Source organism: Phyllobates terribilis, unplaced genomic scaffold, assembly GCF_046119375.1.
Source record: "Phyllobates terribilis strain yellow unplaced genomic scaffold, ASM4611937v1 Scaffold_11__3_contigs__length_659146591, whole genome shotgun sequence".
In the NCBI taxonomy this organism is placed as follows: domain Eukaryota; kingdom Metazoa; phylum Chordata; class Amphibia; order Anura; family Dendrobatidae; genus Phyllobates; species Phyllobates terribilis.
The window spans coordinates 386,748,018-386,768,795 of NW_027362771.1; the positions used below are offsets into that span (position 1 = coordinate 386,748,018).

General features: G+C 47.3%; 1 protein-coding gene across 7 annotated transcripts in view; it reads left to right on the forward strand.

The window, feature by feature from the left end:
• The window catches only part of RAB27A (RAB27A, member RAS oncogene family), a 93,803-nt gene that overhangs the window by 49,081 nt on the left and 23,944 nt on the right, over positions 1-20,778 (forward strand). For all 7 annotated transcript variants that reach the window (XM_073653007.1, XM_073653006.1, XM_073653008.1 and 4 more), the window contains one exon: positions 16,427-16,530. In XM_073653007.1, the coding sequence (XP_073509108.1) occupies positions 16,427-16,530 (104 nt within the window). The remainder of the gene's footprint in view (positions 1-16,426; positions 16,531-20,778) is intronic.

Below are 20,778 nucleotides of genomic sequence, written 5' to 3' on the forward strand. Positions count from 1 at the left end.
GGTCTTTTGCAGTCAAGCGGGAGTTCTGATTTGCCTCTCTAGCAATCCTACAAGCAGCTCACTGAAATTTTGCTTGGTCTTCCAGACCTTATCTTGACCTCCACTGTTCCTTTTAACTGCCATTTCTTAATTACATTTTGAACTGCAGAAAGGGCAACTGGAAAACACTTTGCTATCTTCTTATAGCCTTCTCCTGCTTTGTGGGCCTCCACCATTTTCAGAGTGCTAGGCAGCTGCTTAGAAGAACCCATGGCTCCTTTTTTTCACACAAGGAAAGAGGAGGCTGGATTTTTATAAAACTGGGAAATTTTGCACCACCTGGCCCTTCCTAATGATGATGGAGAACAAGCCATAACACTAACAGGCTGAAACCTTGCTCAAAGTTATCTGAGCACACAATTCTGCAAGGGTGCCCAAACTTTTGCAGTGGACAGTTTTTTTTTATTTATTTATTTTTTTATAATTTTTAATTGTAAAAAATGTAAAAAAAATATAGATTTTTTTTTTTTTTTTGCCTAAAATACAAAGGAAAATGTGTCATCTTTAACTTTAGGCCTTCTAGAGTTCATTTCATCTTCAACTTGCTTAAGCGTTCGCAATAACGGTAATATTGACCAGGGATGCCCAAACTTTTACATGCCAGTTGTACATGGACCTTCCATAGACTACCACATGGTGAGACAAATATACAGGTAGGGAAAAGAGAAATACCGTATATAACACAGCCAAAACTTGTGAAAAAAAACACAAACCAAAGTGTGTCATAAAGAACAGGGTGGAAGACACAGTAAGTATCCAAAACTCAGACCCCACACCCCTGCCTAGCATTGACCAATAAATAATAAGAGTGAAAGCAAGCAGGCAGGTACTCGTGTGCTAGAGCGGTGTCTGAGATTGCAGCTCACCTCTATTGAAGTGAATAGGGCTGCGTTGCAATAGCTGAACACCTGTCAATAGGTTGTATTTGGTAGAAAGCAGCCATGTTTTTCTGAAACCCTTACATCTTTCAGAAGGATTTCAAAATTTGGTTATTCTGTGTTATAGAACAGCTACATTTGTCAGGATGTCTGCGGCTGGTTTTTCTGTCAGTGCCATATACTTGGTTGTGTGGTTACTAAAGCTATAGGGGACGGAGATGAGTGGGCATGAACCATTTTAGAAAGTCTTGGCTATGCAGTGGTTAAGTGATAAACTGACTAGAATATCCCTCAAATTAAAACCAGAAATGTAGCAGCTTTTTGAGTGTTATTTAAAATTTGTTTCACTTAGTTGTACTTTTACATTTCTTTAAATAAGTGATTGCATGTCTTGATAACTTGCCTATGGCATAGGACACCTGTAATGTGGACCATTAGTAACAAAATTGCTTTGTATATAGCAAAATTCTTTTTATATGGTAGATGGAAAATTAAAGCGCAGGTGCACATCCTGTCCCGTCTGGCAATTGCTGAGAACTAATGGGTTACTTACCATGGTAGCAGGGCCGGCTCCAGGTTTTTCTGGGCCCCGGGCGAAAGAGTCTCAGTGGGCCCCTTTAACACATACCACGATTCATGATGCAGAGATACGGCGGAGAAATATATATATAGTACAATGCCAAAGATTTCACTTCTTACATTACATGAGTGATATCTATTGCAAATTCCACAATAGCTCAGAAACCGGTGAATCGCTCCACACAGAATAGTGGCCCCCATATAACGCTTCATACGGAATACTGGCCCCCATATAAGACCCCATACGGAATACTGGCCCCCATATAAGGCCCCATACGGAATACTGACCCCCATATAAGGCCCCATACGGAATACTGGCCCCCCATATAAGGCTCCATACGGAATACTGGCTTCCATATAAGGCTCCATACGGAATACTGGCTTCCATATAAGGCTCCATACGGAATACTGGCTTCCATATAAGGCTCCATACGGAATACTGGCCCCCATATAAGGCTCCATACAGAGTACTGGCCCCCATATAACACTCCATACAGGATACTGGTCCCCTTATAAAGCTCCATACAGGATACTGGCCCCCATATAATGCTCCATACAGGATACCGGTCCCCTTATAACGCTCCATACAGGATACTGGCCCCCATATAATGCTGCATGCAGGCTGTTACCCCCCACATAATGCCCCATACAGGCTGTCCCCCCCCCCCCCCTTATAATGCTCCATGCAGGCTGTTACCCCCCACATAATGCCCCATACAGGCCCCCCCCCCTTTTTAATGCTCCATGCAGGCTGTTACCCCCCACATAATGCCCCATACAGGCTGCCCCCCCCTTATAATGCTCCATGCAGGCTGTCCCCCCCCCCCCCCCCCACATAATGCCCCATACAGGCCCCCCCTTTTAATGCTCCATGCAGGCTGTTCCCCCCCCACATAATGCCCCATACAGGCCCCCCCTTTTAATGCTCCATGCAGGCTGTTACTCCCCACATAATGCCACATGCTGTCACCCCTCCTCTTTATAATGCCCCATGCAGGATGCCCCCCCCCCTCTTTATAATGCCCCATGCAGGCTGTTCCCCACCTTATAATGCCCCATGCAGGCTGTTCCCCCTCCTCATTATAATGCCCCATGCAGGAATCCCCCCCCCCCTCTTTATAATGCCCCATGCAGGCTGTTCCCCACCTTATAATGCCCCATGCAGGATGTCCCCCCCTCTCTTTATAATGCCCCATGCAGGATGTCCCCCCCTCTCTTTATAATGCCCCATGCAGGATGTCCCCCCTCTCTTTATAATGCCCCATGCAGGATGTCCCCCCCTCTCTTTATAATGCCCCATGCCTCCATACATAAAAAAAAAAAAAATCAAATACTCGCCTCCCTTCTCGTCACCTGCTGCCCGCTGCTCGGGTCCGAACTCCAGCGTTGTCGGTGTCTTCCCGCTCAGCGCTCCCTGTGACGGCCAGGAGAGAGCACAGTGTAAAGACGTCACCGCGCCCTCTGACCTGAAACGTCACAGGGAGCGCAGAGCAGGAAGACAGCTGATCTGCGGAGGCACGGGGAGAGGTAAGTATCCAGCTGCCGGGGCCCTGAGCAAGCGGCGGAGAAGGGCGGGCGCTGACACCGCTCTCCTCCGCCCATAGCCCAGCGGGGTGCGCGACCACCAGTGGGCCCCTCTGCCTGCTCAGGGCCCCGGCATTTGCCCGGGTGCGCCGGGTGCGGACGCCGGCCCTGCATGGTAGTCTGCTGAAGGTCCTCTTCTTGCCATGTAGAAGAACCTCGATGTCTCTGCATATTACAGTACTATTGTATTTACATTGCCCACCCTTTCCCTTCTGGTTTCTCATCCTGTTTGAGGTTTAATAGAAGCTAATAAAGCTGTCTGTACTGCATGTGGTTTATTGTACACTCATCAGAAGATGATACAAAATGGTGAAACATTGCCAGGCCACAATTACCTCTTTCCCTCCACAGCCAATTTTAATTTTTACGTTTTTTTTTTTTTCGTTTTTTTTTTAAATAGCCATAACTTTATTTTTGCGCTGCCACAGAGATTACGACTTTTTTTCTTTTGTGGGAAAAGATGTCATTTTGAATGATACCATCCTTTTTATCATATAGAGAAAGGAAAATGACACTATTATAAAAAAAAAAAAATGAAATTCTGCCATTGTTTTTTCGGATTTTATTTTTACAGTGTTTATTTGTTAAAAAAAAAGACTGGTTGCATATTATGGTTTGATCTCTTCTTATTGCATTTTTTGACCATTATTGTGGTGACTGAAAAAATGCAATTCTGGCAGTTTTGTTTTTTTTCTCCTCTTTACAACATTGACTGATCATATTCCAATTAAAAAATAAAATAAAAATTAATTTGGACAAAGCGATATTAAATATGTATTTTTTATTGAAGGGAGAGGGGTGATTTGAATGTTTCAGATTTTTTATTTTTGTACCTTTTTTTTTTCTACTTTTTACAGTTAGTAAACCTGCGATCATTTGATTGCTTGTATTATATGCAGCAATAGTGCTGTATATAGTGAAAATCAGTCTCCTATGACGCCTGGCCATAGGCTGGATGTCACACAAAAGATTACATGACAGGCATCAAGGCGTTTAGACAAACTCCAGCTGTCATAGGAACCTGTCTCAGGGAGGCTTATGGGCGCCTGAACTAACTGAGCCGGATCTCTGCACTTAAATGCCGTTGTCAGTGAGCGGTAACAGCAATTGGCCAGCACTGCTGTTAGAGGCAGATAACAGTGTTATATTCTAGCCATCATCTGTCCTGTTTGGAGCGGACTCTGCTTCTGACCCCACTCCAAAGTCCCTGACACACTCCATGACGTGATATGCTATGTGACTGCAGACTTGTGAATTCTCACATTTTATTTTCTTTACTTATATGGCGCCATTAATTTAACAACGCTTTACAGACATCAGCACCATTGTCCCCATTTTAGCTCGCAATCTATATTCCCTATAACTTTGGTTTCCTCCCACACTCCAAACAGAGTATCCAGAGGAAACCTACAGAAACTCCTTGCAGATGTTGTCCTTGGTCGGATGTGGACCGAGGATCCCAGCGCTGCAATGCTACAGTGCAAATCAATGTGCCACCGTGCTGCCTGTGACAGCTCGCGTTGTCAGGATTTTCCACTGACAGTGCCGAGACCAGATCTCGCTCAGCTCGCTTCTATTGAGTGAGGCCGCACACGACTAGTCAGAATGTGGACAGAAGTACGCATATCACATACTTGCGATCACATAACTGCCCACTCTAAGCGCTGTTCGAATTATCTGGTGCGTAATGTGCAGATTCTTAAGACTTCTGTACCGAACCTGGACAACCCCTTTAAGTGGATAAAGGGAAGCTGTCAGTAAGATCAATACCCTAAACTGCGTATATGGGCATGCGGGTCTTTGAAAGCTAAATCCATCAGCGGTCACCTTTTATATGTTCTATCTGTTGCTTCATTTCTAAGTAATTAGCCTGGTAATTCATATGCAAATGAGGTGTTAAGTTCTCTGGGTGTGATGGAGCACTTCCTGAGCTTCTGCCTCCTGATGGTCATTCCACGCCTAGCACCAGCCTCTTTAGTGTGATTGGTTACATCATTTTATTTAACTTTTTATTACCTGAATGCCCATATAGGTGGTTAGGAGGCTTGATTCTACTGATAGATTCCATCTTAAGAGGGTTAATGTCAAATATTTGTTTGTTTTTTTTTAATCATATTTCAGAAGCCATAACTTTTTATTTTTCCATAAGCAGAACAGTATGAGGGATTTGTTTTTTTGCGCGACAAACTGTAGTTTTCACTGGTATCATTTTTGAGCAATTAGAACTTTTTGACCCCCTGTGTATTCCACTTTTTTGGTAGGATGCATAAAAAAAAATGCCAGAGTTGCTATATTTTTTTTTTTTCCCCAAGCTGCTCGCTGTGCAGGATGAATTGGATAAATTCTCTAAAACATCACATAAAGTCCATACTAGTAGCTGGTCACATTACTCAAATACTGCAGGACCACTATGATAAAAGGTGGAGACAATATTTGCTGATTTTTAGATTTCTATAAAACGGAGACATGGAGTTAAAATACAAAGTTATAGACCTTATCCACATTTCAGACGCTTTACATATATGATGTTGGTTTAGGGTCTAAAAACTGCTAAAAGTTCCCTTTTTTTAAAAAATTCACCACTTAAAAAAAAAAAAAAAAAAAAAAAAAAATCCATGTAAACATAGTATCGTCATAACTACACTGACCTGGAAAATTATGTTTCCAGGTCTTTCTTACCCTACAATAAATACTATTTTAAAGAGAGAAAAAAACAAAGGTGGAATTGCATTTTATTTTCACAACTTCATCATACTTGGAATTTTTTTTACCATTTTTCAGTAAATTGTAAAGTGAAATGGATAACAACCTTCAAAACTACAACTCATCTCCCCAAAAACAAGTCCTCATACCACTATATCTATGGAAAAATAAAAAAAAGTTATGGCATTGAGAAGGGGAAGGAAAAGTGCAAATTTTAAAAATTTAAAATTGGCTACTGAAACAAGGATTTAAAGAAGGGCGTAAAAAAAAGTTACATAAGCCAACCACAATCCTCCTGGGAAAATATTCTATGAACAAATGAAACTAAGCTAGAGTTCTTTAGCAATGCATGCCATCAATAGTGTACATGGAAATCACTGGGCACCATAGCAGAAGTCCTAATTGGGACCTCTTCCACCCCCACTGCCACTCCCAAAAAAAATATTTGGTGTAATAATCTGGGTCATACTGTGGCACCCCAGGGGTCTGGTTTCCACAGTAATAGCAATATTACGTCTGTGAGCAGGTGGGAGGTCTCCTGGTCAGGAATCCTATGCATGCCACACCTCCTGCCCTGTCCTGGGAGGGGAAGAACTTCCCCTATATAAAACTAGGGCTGAGGCAGGGTTAGAGGGAGAAAGAGCAGAGAACACAGACAGAGACACAGTCTGGTCTGTAGTGGAGCAGCTTTAGGAACAAGAAAGATCAGGAGCTCTGGGGAAGTCGTGCTAAAAGGAATCAGGGGCTGGCAGCTGTAGAGCTCGCCCTGATTGAAGAGTTACCACCGGACCCGGAGTCCGAGGCTGTGGGGACTAATCCTTACCCAGCAGCAGAAACCGACCGGCAGGGGATTTCAGGTCCTCTGGCCAAGAAACCCGAAGGCACGGTCACACGCGTGGGACCAGCACCGCCGTCGTGGAGCGGAAGCCACTAGAAGGCCCCGAGTCACCAGCCATACGGGTGAGCACCACACGGTACACTCAGGGACGTGGGCTACTTTTACCCGCCTCTAGCAAGGTAGCCAGTAGAGTACAACTAGTTGGGGAGGCCTACAACTCCGCCTGGCCAGGGGAGATCCCATCTGTTCAAGGACTGAAAAGGCCCCGACCGCTAGCCAGTACTCCGGGAGGGTCTATTTTTGTAACCAGTAAAGACCCTGAACTACACCGCATCGTCTGAGTGGTTCCTGCTACCCCCATCATCCACGTCGGCTGCCCTGAGGCCATACCCCTCCCGTTGGGGGTTATACCATCCACGCTGCCCAATCCTTCCACCGGCCTCAGCGGTCTGCCCTGCAGCGGCAGCTCCATAGCTGCATTCAACGGGTGGCGTAGTCGTCCAACATCTACTGCTAATACTCAGCCACACAGTTTGACTCCCTGGGCACGGACCGGGTCACCGCCACGAGACTACTACCCCCAACAGGCCCGGCTCCGGGTAGTCCCCGCGTGCGCAACGCTACACCAAGTAGGCCCAGGGGCACGTCAACTTTTGGCGTAGTCGGCAGGATTTCGTGCCCGCAACCACCGGGTACTGCGTGCCTGAAAAAGACTGTTCAAACTTACCAGTGGTGAAGATTCCCGCCATCCGGCGCCATCTTCTACCTTCTTCCCACCATCCGCGAAGTTTTCCCGCCATCCGGCGCCATCTTCTGCCTTCTTCCCGCCATCCGTGGAGTTTTCCCGCCGTTGGACGCCATCTTGAAGACGCCGCGCGGGAAGAAGAGGGGCGTGGACTCCGAAAGCGCGCGAGAACTGAAGCCCCGCCTCGCGTCCGGACGTTGCGTAAAGGTCCTGGAAGGAGCCCAGCAGACGCCGACGTCACAGGAGCGCGACGGAAGGTCCTCAACCCTGACGATCCACTGCGGAGCCGCGGCCTACGGAAGAGGATCATCGCAAGGTAGGCCACGGTCCACTAGGGGGGGAGAAAGATGTCGGATACGGAGGAGAGCTTCACTGCCTCAACCCCCGCCAGCGCCACCGCTGCTGCAGTCATGCCTTTCACCATGCCCTATATCCCGGGAGCAGCCTGGCTACCCCAGTACTCAGGGGAGTCACATACCCTGAATGACTTTAAAGAAAAGCTGGATAGCCTCTTCCAGGTGTACCCCCTCACAGAAGAGCAAAAAGTGAGCATCCTGGTGGCCCAACTAACCGGGGCAGCCCAAAGGGAGGTAAAGTCCTGGCCACCTGGGAGGAGGACTGTCGCAGGGATACTAACCCGGCTGAGGGACACCTTTGATACCCGCACCTCAGCCGAGATTAAGCTTAGATTCTATGGGTGCAAGCAGCGAGCACATGAGAGTATAAGGGACTATGCACTAAACCTACAAGAGGCCCTGAGAGCCATTAAGCAGACCGACCCTGACAGCGTGGGAAACGAGGACAGGCTGTTGACCGAGCAATTTATAGAGGGACTATATTGCAATGTCCACCGAACCCAGTTGCGGGCCATAGCCTTACAGGATCCTCATCTGGACTTTGCACAGTTCAAGGACAGAGCCATCCGGGTGCTCCGAGAACCGACACCGGGTGGCGTTGTGACCCACAGGCGCCCAGCTATTACTTGCCACCAGGAGGCGGCGCCCTTGTCGGCAGGGCCTGTGGGGGCTGATGCGCAGGCTTTGAACAATGACCCGGCTCCGGACCTGCACCATCAGGTCCAAGAGCTAGCTAAAAGCGTTGCTGCGCTAACCCGAACTGTGCAGTCTTTACAGGTTTCCACTCCAGGGAAGATCCAGCTGGCATCCGGACCGGAGGACATCCCGTGGCGTCGACCAAGGAGGACCCCACCGGCCAGAGGAAGACCCAGCGACCGGTACAACGAGGACGGACAACCTATCTGCCGCCGCTGCAATCAACCCGGACATATGGCAAGGTACTGTCCTTTAAACTGGCACAACCTGGGGTAGAGGGCCAACCCCCAGGAAAAAGATCACCAGGCCCATCGAACTGGCGCGACAAATATGTGGGAGGACGTCCAGTCTTGCCTGTGGTACTGGATGGCATCCCTATGAGTGCCCTACTGGACACCGGGTCACAGGTCACCACCATCCCGTACATGCTCTTCAAGCAGTACTGGAATGACTCGGATATAACCCGCTATCCAGACGACGACTTGAGTATCATCGCCAGTAATGGTCAGCCCGTGCCACAGATCGGATTTAAAGAAATGACCATTAAAATCGGTAGAGTCGAACTGGCAGCACAGGGACTGATCATTGTAGACATTGACAAGCGCGAGAGTCACCCAAAGATAACTCTAGGAACTAATGTGATTGAAAATTGTCTTGCAGAGGTGATTTTCATTTTACAGCAGGTTGCCAAGAACGCCAGCTCCGGTCAGCAGCGAGTGCTCCAGAAAGAGATCCGGGCACTGATGCGACGGCAACAGGTGGAACTCTCTGGTGGTGAGATTGGTAGCGTGAGAATGTGTGACCCTTTCCCTATTGCCATGCCCCCGAAAAGTGAAATGATGATTTGGTGCCGGGCAGCTATTGGTCTGAGAGGTAGAGATTACCAGGCCATGGTAGAACCAGTCTACTCAGACAGTAGGCCCACCATTTTGACAGCACGGGGGGTAGTTGATGTACGCCGTGGGAGGGTGCCCGTTCGTATAATAAATATCGGGAAAAGGGAAGTATACCTGCCCCGGTATGCTACGCTAGCCAAATTATATACTATCAACCAAAATTCTATACAGTCTGTGGAACCCTTGCCTCCATCTCACCCGGAAGAAGGTAACGGCTCTACGAAAATAATGGAGGATTGGTGTCAGCAACTACATTTGGGTACTGACTCCACTCCCTCCCACCAGAAACAGGGAGTCTACCGGGTGGTTCGAGAGTACGAGAGTGTGTTTAGTAAACACCCGTTAGACTTCGGGCGAGTCAAGGGGGTAGAACACCACATCCCCACGGGAGACCATCCTCCCATAAAAGAGAGGTATCGACCCGTACCCCCTGCACACTACCAACACGCCAAGGGGATGCTTAGAGACATGAAGGAGGCTGGGGTAATCAGGGATAGCTGTAGCCCCTGGGCAGCTCCACTAGTCTTGGTCAAAAAGAAAGACAACACCATGAGAATGTGTGTAGATTACCGGAAAATTAACCGTATCACACACAAAGATGCGTACCCCTTACCAAGAATAGAGGAGTCTTTGGCTGCTTTAAAATCTGCTAACTTCTTCTCCACCTTGGATCTCACTAGCGGGTACTGGCAGGTTCCTGTAGCAGAGGCGGACCGGGAGAAGACCGCATTCACCACCCCGATGGGACTTAGCGAGTTTACCTGCATGCCGTTCGGATTCTGCAACGCACCAGGAACCTTCCAGCGATTGATGGAATGCTGTCTGGGACACCGAAACTTTGAGACGGTCCTGTTATACCTGGACGATGTCATCGTCTATTCCAAGACCTACGAGGACCACCTGAAACACCTGGCGGAAGTGTTCGAAGCTCTGGCAAGTTATGGCCTAAAGGTGAAACCCTCCAAGTGTCACCTCCTGAAGCCAAAGGTGCAGTACCTGGGACACGTGGTGAGTGCTGACGGAGTGGCTCCCGACCCTGATAAGATCACCGCAATTAAGGAATGGCCAAGCCCCTCCAGCGTAAAGGAAGTGAGGCAGTTCCTCGGGTTGGTAGGCTACTACCGAAGGTTCATTCCCGGTTTCACCAAAAAGGCAGCTCCTATGCAGGACCTCCTGATAGGCCAGTCCAGGAAGGCCAAGAACCAGAAGCCACCCTTCAGATGGGAGAAGCTGGAAGAAGAGTCCTTCCGCCAGCTGAAGATGGCCCTCACAGGGGATGAAATCCTGGCGTACCCTGATTATAGCCAGCCCTTTATCCTCTACACCGACGCCAGTAACATCGGGCTAGGAGCCGTACTGTCCCAGATCCAGCAGGGGAAGGAACGGGTAATTGCTTACGCCAGCCGAAAACTGCGACCCACCGAAAGAAACCCTGAGAATTACAGCTCATTTAAGCTAGAGTTCCTGGCAGTGGTGTGGGCAGTCACCGAACGCTTTAAGCACTACCTCGCTGCTTCCCGGTTCACCGTGTACACGGATAACAACCCGTTGACACACCTGGACACTGCAAGACTCTGTGCCCTAGAGCAGAGATGGATGGCCCGCTTGTCCAACTATGAGTTTACAATCAAATACCGGGCAGGACGCTCCAATACCAACGCGGACGCCCTGTCCAGGATGCCGAACCTACCGGACGTAGGGGAAGATTCAGAGGAACTGGAAGAAGTTGAACTCCCCGCGTTCCACCGTCATGGGACTATCCAGTATTCCCACCGTGTAAGGAGTAAGCAATCCGCTACGTTCAACCCATTACCTCATTACAACTGGGCGGAGACGCAAGACAGTGACCCTGCCGTCCGACTGGTAAAGGAGATGCTGACTCGGCCAGATGCACGCCTTGACCCAGACGCTCCGGAGGAAGCCAAGCAACTGTGGGCTGAGAAGAGTCTACTGTTCCTTTACAAGGGGAAGTTGTGCCGCAGAATGGTTAACTCCCGGACGCATGAACTAATCTGGCAAGTAGTGGTGCCAAGAAGAGATGCAGCTATGGTGATGGAGGCATACCACGACGGAGCTGGGCACTTCGGATGGAAGAAGCTGGAGTTCCTGCTGCGCGGGCGGTTCCATTGGGTAGGCATGAGAGGAACCATCGAGAGGTGGTGCAGAGACTGTGGCCCATGCAACCTAAGAAGGAGGGACCGTGCCAGCCAGAAGACTCCCCTGCAGTCCATCACCAGACAGCCGTTGGAACTGGTAGCCTTGGATCATGTAAAACTGACCCCAAGCAGAAGTGGCTACGTCTACGCGTTAACCATCGTGGATCACTACTCCCGGTTCTTGGTTGTCGTCCCCGTCAAGGACTTAACGGCTCAAACAGCAGCTAGAGCCTTCCAGCAGCACTTCTGCCGTCCGCACGGATACCCGGAGCAGGTGCTGACGGACCAGGGGCCTGCCTTTGAAGCGGAAGTCTTCCAGGAGTTCTGCAACCTGTATGGCTGCCGGAAGATAAGAACAACACGCTATCACCCACAAACTAATGGACTTTGTGAGAAAATGAACCAGGTGGTGATAGATCTTCTGAAAACATTGCCCCTGGAAGAACGTAGTCTGTGGCCTGAAAAGCTGCCCGACCTGGTGGACCTATACAACCACATCCCTGTAGGTTCCACCAACTGTACCCCGGCTTACCTAATGAGGGCAAGACCTGGTAAGCTTCCTGTTGATCTGGAGATGGGAGTCCTGACACCCGAGGACACTTCACCAGAAGCAGACTGGGACACAGAGAGGCAGCAGCAGTACCGGAAAGTACAGGAGAGCGTGGAGCGAAGTCTCTGTCAAGCTAGGGAAAGACAAGAGAAAACTTACAACCAGTATGCTCCCGCTGTTCCCCTGGTGCCCGGAGAGCAGGTCTTGAAGAGGAAAAGACGGCTCCACAAGTTGGACGACCAGTGGGAGAAGGACCCGTACACCGTACTGCCCTCAAGCCACGACAACCCAAAGATCTGTACAATCAGTAAAGACGGAGGGGAAACCACAGCCATTGTATCCCGGGACCACCTGAAGAAGTGTCCCGAACAGCTACGGAACCCTGAAGAGGAACAAGAAGACCCTCGACCCGTAGAGGAAAGGGAAGATATGGTTAGTACTGTGCTCGGAGACTTCCCTCGGTCTTGGACTCAAGTCAATGGTGCTGTTGTGGTTCCCGTCCTCACGTTCCTCCAACCAGCATCCCAAGTGCCTACGGAGACACAGGTAGAGCTGGAAGAACAGCCGGTCCAGGAGGCAGAAGACCCCACACAAGCAGACCAGGAGAATCAACCCTCTGCTTATAGTGAGCCTGCCATACCCCTAGTGAGCCAAAGAGTCCGTAGACGGCTGCCTAGTTTACCCTTGACAGCTCCTATACCCTGTAGCTCAGGACCAGTCAGCCAGCTCTGTAGGTCCACTAGGGTCACTAGAGGCCAGTTGCCCATACGGTGGAGGATCTAAATGTTCAAGCTATTTTATTAATGTTTACCTGTTTATTGTTGCTTGTGTATAATTATGTGTTTCTAGTTATTTGTAGGAGTCTTTGGTGGATTTACCGGGAATCCTTTGTGCATATAGTTGGAGCGTAACCCAGGACGGACTAAAAGACTGATAAGGACTCGGGGCAGGACAGACCCCTACCTGGTTACGTCTCCCTGTTTTGGTGAAATGGACACCTTTGTTTTCCTCAAAAGTTACACCCGGTTGCGGACACGCCGTGACCACCTTATGTGTTGTCTCTACCAGAACGTTTTTGTTTATACCTTGTTATGTTTACAAAAGTATGTTTAGTCCCGGAGTACTAAATTTCACTAGGGGTTAATGTGGCACCCCAGGGGTCTGGTTTCCACAGTAATAGCAATATCACGTCTGTGAGCAGGTGGGAGGTCTCCTGGTCAGGAATCCTATGCATGCCACACCTCCTGCCCAGTCCTGGGAGGGGAAGAACTTCCCCTATATAAAACTAGGGCTGAGGCAGGGTTAGAGGGCGAAAGAGCAGAGAACACAGACAGAGACACAGTCTGGTCTGTAGTGGAGCAGCTTTAGGAACAAGAAAGATCAGGAGCTCTGGGGAAGTCGTGCTAAAAGGAATCAGGGGCTGGCAGCTGTAGAGCTCGCCCTGATTGAAGAGTTACCACCGGACCCGGAGTCCGAGGCTGTGGGGACTAATCCTTACCCAGCAGCAGAAACCGACCGGCAGGGGATTTCAGGTCCTCTGGCCAAGAAACCCGAAGGCACGGTCACACGCGTGGGACCAGCACCGCCGTCGTGGAGCGGAAGCCACTAGAAGGCCCCGAGTCACCGGCCATACGGGTGAGCACCACACGGTACACTCAGGGATGTGGGCTACTTTTACCCGCCTCTAGCAAGGTAGCCAGTAGAGTACAACTAGTTGGGGAGGCCTACAACTCCGCCTGGCCAGGGGAGATCCCATCTGTTCAAGGACTGACCAGGCCCCGACCGCTAGCCAGTACTCTCTGGGAGGGTCTATTTTTGTCACCAGTAAAGACCCTGAACTACACCGCATCGTCTGAGTGGTTCCTGCTACCCCCATCATCCACGTCGGCTGCCCTGAGGCCATACCCCTCCCGTTGGGGGTTATACCATCCACGCTGCCCAATCCTTCCACCGGCCTCAGCGGTCTGCCCTGCAGCGGCAGCTCCATAGCTGCATTCAACGGGTGGCGTAGTCGTCCAACATCTACTGCTAATACTCAGCCACACAGTTTGACTCCCTGGGCACGGACCGGGTCACCGCCACGAGACTACTACCCCCAACAGGCCCGGCTCCGGGTAGTCCCCGCGTGCGCAACGCTACACCAAGTAGGCCCAGGGGCGCGTCAATACCTCCCAATTTATCAGGTAGAGGGGCATATATTACAGCAGGTACACGGTAATTATGCCAATACTGAAGCCCTTTAATGTTCTCACGCACTACCCACTATACTGCATGATATCCCCACAGTGAGATCCGCTGACATTTTCACCCCACAGTCCAGCCCACATGCACAGTATGATGCTACCACAGTGCCTCCCACACAGTATGATGGCCCCAGAGATCCCCTATATATAGCATGGATGCCTCACCAGCCCCCTATACACAGGCATTATGAAGGCCCCTACACTGGCACACACTGTCACTCACAGATCCCACATGCAGTGTGAGGGCTTCCACGCACAGTATGTCACATACAGCCTTCTGCAAAGTATGAGTGCCCCCCACACACAATATGATTTTACCTATAGCGCCAACATGCAGTATGAGGACGCATAGACAGGATGTCACCCACAGCTCCCCACACAGTATGAAGGCCCCCCCACACAGTATGAAGGCCCCCCCACACACAATGATTCTCTACAGCCCCAACATGTGATATGAGAGCCCCTACACTCACACACAATATGGGGGCCTCCACAAACAATAGAGCTGTAGGGAGACATTGTAACATGCAGTATGAGGGTCACCACTTTGGTATGAGAGCCCCCAACACCATATGAGGACTCGTGCAGTTTGATAGCCCTGCAGCCCATAAACACTGATGCCCCCACAAGGCATCATGTCCCACACAAGTAGTTACAATAAAAATAAATACAAACTACTGTCCTTCCGCCATTCCTCCGATGTCTTCTCCTGTTAGTCCATTGTGCAGACTGAGGCACAGAAGGTGCAATCTAATGATTTCATTGCAAGCTGGTGCAGTAGGAAGTGAATGGCTCCCTGCTGCACTATTCTAACTCGATGGTATCTGCATCCTATAAATGCAGATATTGTTCAAATTGTGACTGGTGGGGGGATAGTGCCACTCTGCACTGGGCCCTCCCAGCTCGCCGGCCGTTCACAGGCCTCACGTGACCCCCCGGCTGCAGCCGGCTCTGACATCCGCTGAGGTCACGTCATGATTCCGGATGCAGCCGGGGGTCTCTGTCTTTTGCGTTCCACCAGTGGACGCTGGGCTGTGGGCGGAGTTACCCCGCACGTCACACCCGGCATCCACTGCACGCTTTCCCTCTCCTCATTCATTGGGAAAGCGCGCGGTGGATGCTGGGTGTAACGCGTGGGGTAGCCCTGCCCACAGCCCAGCGTCCACCGCGGGGAGCGTGTCACTGGTGGCAAACACCTCACATGATCTGAAATCAGTGGCAGGTCACGTGATGCCTCTGAGCGGCCAGCGATCGCGCCGCTCACAGGCAGAATCTGCAACAGAAGGTAATTACAAAGACACTTATGGGCCCCAGGGGGATACATTGGGGGCATAATCCAATTGAAAATCTTTGCATTGTTCCTTTTCCCAACAGATTTCAGCGCACTGTGTATTTTTTGGCGTTTTTCTGTGGCTATTTCCGGTGGTTTTAATATGGAAACCTGAAGCTGTTAAGACGCTCAAAAACCTGAACGTGAACAGCAAGCCGTTTTTGGTGTTTATTTAGCGCACTTTCAGGCAGGTTACACTTGAAAAGCCATCGTGTGCACATACCCTTACCTAGTGGAAGAAAATACCAGCAGGCAGGGGCAAGAAGCTCACAGATGACTACAAAAATGTACACAGGCTGTGGTTATTGCCAAAGGTTGTGCAACCAAGTATTAGAGAAGGATGCATGTCCTCCTATCCATGTCATTATATACTACAGTATGTTTTGTTTTTTTGTTTTGTTTTTTCTTTTTTGAAATGACTTGGCAAAAAAAGTTGACCTTTCACGATACACTAAGTGTGTTTGGAAATGCTTTTGAAATACTCTGATACATAGTTGGTACATATAAACTTATTTCTGCAAATACTGGATTTTTATAGTAAACAGTAATAAACGTTCCAATAATGTTCATCACAATTGTATATGGATAAAAAGTATAGTCTATCCTGCTAGTATTGTTGATATATGCTGGGTACTGACTATTTACAGTATATCCTTGCATATGCTGGTCATTGGTAATTTTACATGCTCTAGTTTTAAGAAATGATAACTTGGTAAATCGGAAAGAAGCGTTTGAGGCAGGTGGAATTTGTATGGTCAATGTAGCAGCACATTTGCTTCCACAAGCTCCATACTACAAAATGATATCTCTTCTCTCCTCCCTCCCTTTTTCAGGTTTCGCAGCCTCACCACTGCCTTCTTCAGGGATGCTATGGGATTCCTCTTACTTTTTGACTTGACAAATGAACAGAGCTTCTTGAATGCCAGGAACTGGATAAGTAAGTGCTCCTTATTCTGGTTGTGTTTCTTCAAGGTGGTATCTGGGTGGGATTATTGCGGTCAGAGTGCTTGAGTTCTATGTTCTGCTGACTGGCTTGAATGACTGCTTATTTTAAGATTCCTGTTGTGTGAATATTACACCAGAATAACCATTATTTTGCAAAAGGAAAACCAACAAAGCTGGTAAGAGGAATACAACTCAGCTGAACAATAATCAAAGCCAAAATAAAATGTGTGAATGAGCCCCAAGTCTCACCATCAGTTTTTCACCATCACTCGGATGACATCCAAGTGCTGTCCGTTTTTCACTCGGTTAGCTATAAGGTGGAGAACTTTTTTTTTTTTTTTCTGATCAGTGAAAACTGATCAAACTCGGTCCATTTTCTCGTATGTGAATAAAATGGACATCTGTATGAGGCCTTATATGAAATGTTATACTTTCAGGTAATTATTTAACATCAGAATGCAGCTGTATGTTTGTATTCACTGAACTGATTAATTTACAATGAAAAAAATGTGTTATAGAGGGCCATTTCAAGCATGTTGCGTATACACCTAACCTTTAAGGTCTCCCCATACATGTAAAATTTGTCTGAACCCACTAATTTTGGCAGGATTGTCCAACCATCTAATTTGTACAGGAGCCTCCCAATTCCTTCCTTTCCCCATACAATAGTTGGAAATTTCAACTTTAAAAAGTTGCTTCGAATGTTGCCTAAGCAGTAGCGATATATTTTATCTGCAGCAGTGGAATGGGAAGCAAGAGAAAACTACTTGGATATTTAATTGGACCTAACCAATGGGGCCGAATTATCCAAGGGGTTAGATCTTAGAGTACCTGTCACCAGCTCAAAAGTGCAGTTTTTGGTCTTCTAAGTTTTCCGTGCGTTCTTTAAAAATGTTCCTTAAATTCGCTACACTGTTGCAGAAATATAAGTCTGTAGTATTTTGGTGGTAATTTTTATGGTATGGGAGTTTCTCTAACAAGGTAATTATGCAAAGCTGCCAAGACACTCCCCCAAAGAATCCTGTGAGCCACGCCCTCTTGAAAAGACCATAAAAATCGGCAGGGGTGCGGGACCCCTGCCGATCATACATATCAATGTGAAAGTAGTGGACAACTTCTTTAAGTATCAGTTTACTAAAGGTGAGTCTTTTAAGGCATTTACTTGTTAGTGTGAAACTTTGTTCTATTTGCAACAGCTACTCTATCTACATATTTTATTTGTTAAGGGAAGCGTAACAAGACCTGTGGTATTTCATCTAGCAAATAACTAGAAACACCCTCTTCTTGTGCAAACACAGTGCTGTCTTAGAAGGAGTTTTGATTCCCACCCAAGATCAAGAACTGACTATTAGTTATGGAAACAGCAGCATAAACAGAAGAACTTTCACCTCATTTGTGCGTTTAATAGGAATCGATCACACGGGTTGTGATGCTGGAATAAAACCTATAAAAGTATCACATTCCACCCACACTAGTTTGTCACCATGTCACATACTTAACATTTTACTTCTGCAATTCTATTTTTATTTTGTTCCATGGATTAGATACTTAAAAACATAGCTAGGAGTCTACTTTCCCATTGACGGACACTTAATTTTCCCAAGGGGCCATATGCGAGACTGTGACTGTTGTGGAAGGCCGAATCAACAGGCTTAGCTTAAAGGAAGCCTTAAGGCGAGTCATGCTGTCTAAACCATGTCCCGATCCAACCAGAGACAATAGCCGGAGATAACACTAGTTCCCGGCTATGGCCCCCCGGTTGGTTTTTCCTCATTGCCACTGCAGGTGATGGACTGGTCTCTCCCTCGCGTGTACAAAAGGAAAAACCTGTTATTCGGCAGCTGTGGCGCTGGGAAGAGAGGACCGGGGCTGAATCTTCAAAGCATATTTTCTCTTAATCACTGAAGTGTTTCAGAGGAGAATAATCCTGGCTGCAATCAGTTTGGATAGCATGAATCACCTGATAGGTTTCCTTTAAGGCTGCTAATTATTATTATTGTTAATTTTTATCACTTAGTATTGAGCAGAATTAATTCTACTGACTTACTGTTAAATGTTACGATAGGGCTTATTATACCAGTAGCAGCTAATCAAAACCATATAGTTTACTGCTTTTTATAAAGTATATAAATCACACTGCTGCTGGTTTTCAGCCTTAACCACTTCGCACCAGAGCCTGTTTTTGCCTTCGTGACCTGCCCAATTTTTTCAATTCTGACCACTGTCACTTTATGAAGTAATTACTCTGGAACGCTTCAACGTATTCCCCTGATTCTGAGATTGTTTTTTTGTGGCATATTGTACTTCATGATAGTGGTAAAATTTCTTCGATATAACTTGCGTTTATTTGTGAAAAAATCGGAAATTTGGCGAAAATGTTGAAAATTTTGCAATTTTCAAACTTTGAATTTTCATGCCCTTAAATCAGAGTGATATGTCACACAAAATAGTTAATAAATAACATTTCCCACATGTCTACTTTACATCAGCACAATTTTGGAACCAAAATTTTTTTTTGTTAGGGAGCTATAATGGTTAAAAGTTGACCAGCGATTTCTCATTTTTCCAACAAAATTTACAAAAACATTTTTTTAGGGACCACATCATATTTGAAGTCACTTTGAGGGGTCTTTATGACCGAAAATACCCAAAAGTAACACCATTCTAAAAACTGCACCCCTCAAGGTGCTCAAAACCACATTCAAGAACTTCATTAACCCTTCAGGTGCTTCACAGGAATTTTTGGAATGTGGAAGAAAAAAATTAGCATTTAACTTTTTTCACAAAAATGTTACTTTAGACCCAATTTTTTTTTATTTTCACAGGGGTAACAGGAAAAAATGGACCCCAAATTTTTTTGTGCAATTTCTCTTGAGCTTGCTGATACCCCATATGTGGAGGCAAACCACTGTTTGGGCGCACGGCAGCGTTTGAAAGAGAAGGAGCGCCATTTGACTTTTTGAATGTAAAATTTGTTTGAATAATTAGCGGACGCCATGTTGCATTTGGAGAGCTCCTGACGTGCCTAAACAGTGGAAACCCCTCACAAGTGACACCATTTTGGAAACTAGACCCCTTAGGGAACTTATCTAGATGTGTGGTGAGCACCTTGCACACCCAGCTGCTTCACAGAAGTTTATAATATTGAGCCGTAAAAATAAAATTTTCACATTTTTCCCACAAAAAATGTTTTTCATTCCCTAATTTTGTATTATCATAAGGGTAACAGGATAAATTGCACCATGAAATTTGTTGTACAATTTCTCCTGAGTACGCCGATACCCCATATGTGGGGGAAAACCACTGCTTTGGTGTACGGCAGGGTTCGGAAGAGAAAGGAGCGCTATGTTGGCTGGGATAGGCAGCAGACACCATGTCACATTTGAAGAGTCGCTGACATGCCGAAACAGCAGAAACCCCCACAAGTGACCCCATTTTGTAAACTACACCTCTCAAGGAATTCATCTAGGGAAGTAGTGAGTATTTTTAAATTTATACCATTGGGCAGTGAAAAAAGCATAATTATATTTTTGCCACAAAAAAATGTTTTACCCTCCGATTTTACATTTTCACACAGGGCAATGGGTAAAAATGGTGCCGAAATGTCACACAATTTCTTCTAAAAGTGGCAATACCCCATATGTGGCTGTATCGTACTGCTCAGCCATACGGCGAGATCTGGGGGGGGCGGAGCGCTATTTGACAATTTGACAACAAATTATTGTAGAATAGGCATTTGGATTTGGGAGCACAACATTTTCTGAATTTCTTTTGGGTTGCAAGGGCCATTTTGCTTTTCCAGAGCCTTTCTGCTACCAGTAACTTGGAAGTCCCTTATATTTTTAACAGATGACGGACCTGAGTGGGGACTAGCTTTTTTTGAGGACTGAGTTGAAGCTTTTATTGGGAACATTTTACGTAACATTTATCCGGCGCTCTAGGCTGAGCACTTACATCGGGGTTTCCATCTAAATTTCCAAGTGATGTAATTCAGATGAAACCCCTGCGGGATCCATTTACTGTAATGAGGCAGCAGAGTTACTCTGGACTCCGTCTGGCCTCTGTTTAGCGGTGTCCTTTTTTTCAGAAGTGCACAAAACTGTGGCCAACTGCACTTTTATGCACGCCTAAAACAAATGACACCGTGGGATCACAGGCCAGATGGCATCCACAGTGGCCTATATCTGCCTCATTACAGGGAATCTTCCGTCATGGGTTCCGGCTGAATCACATATTTCAG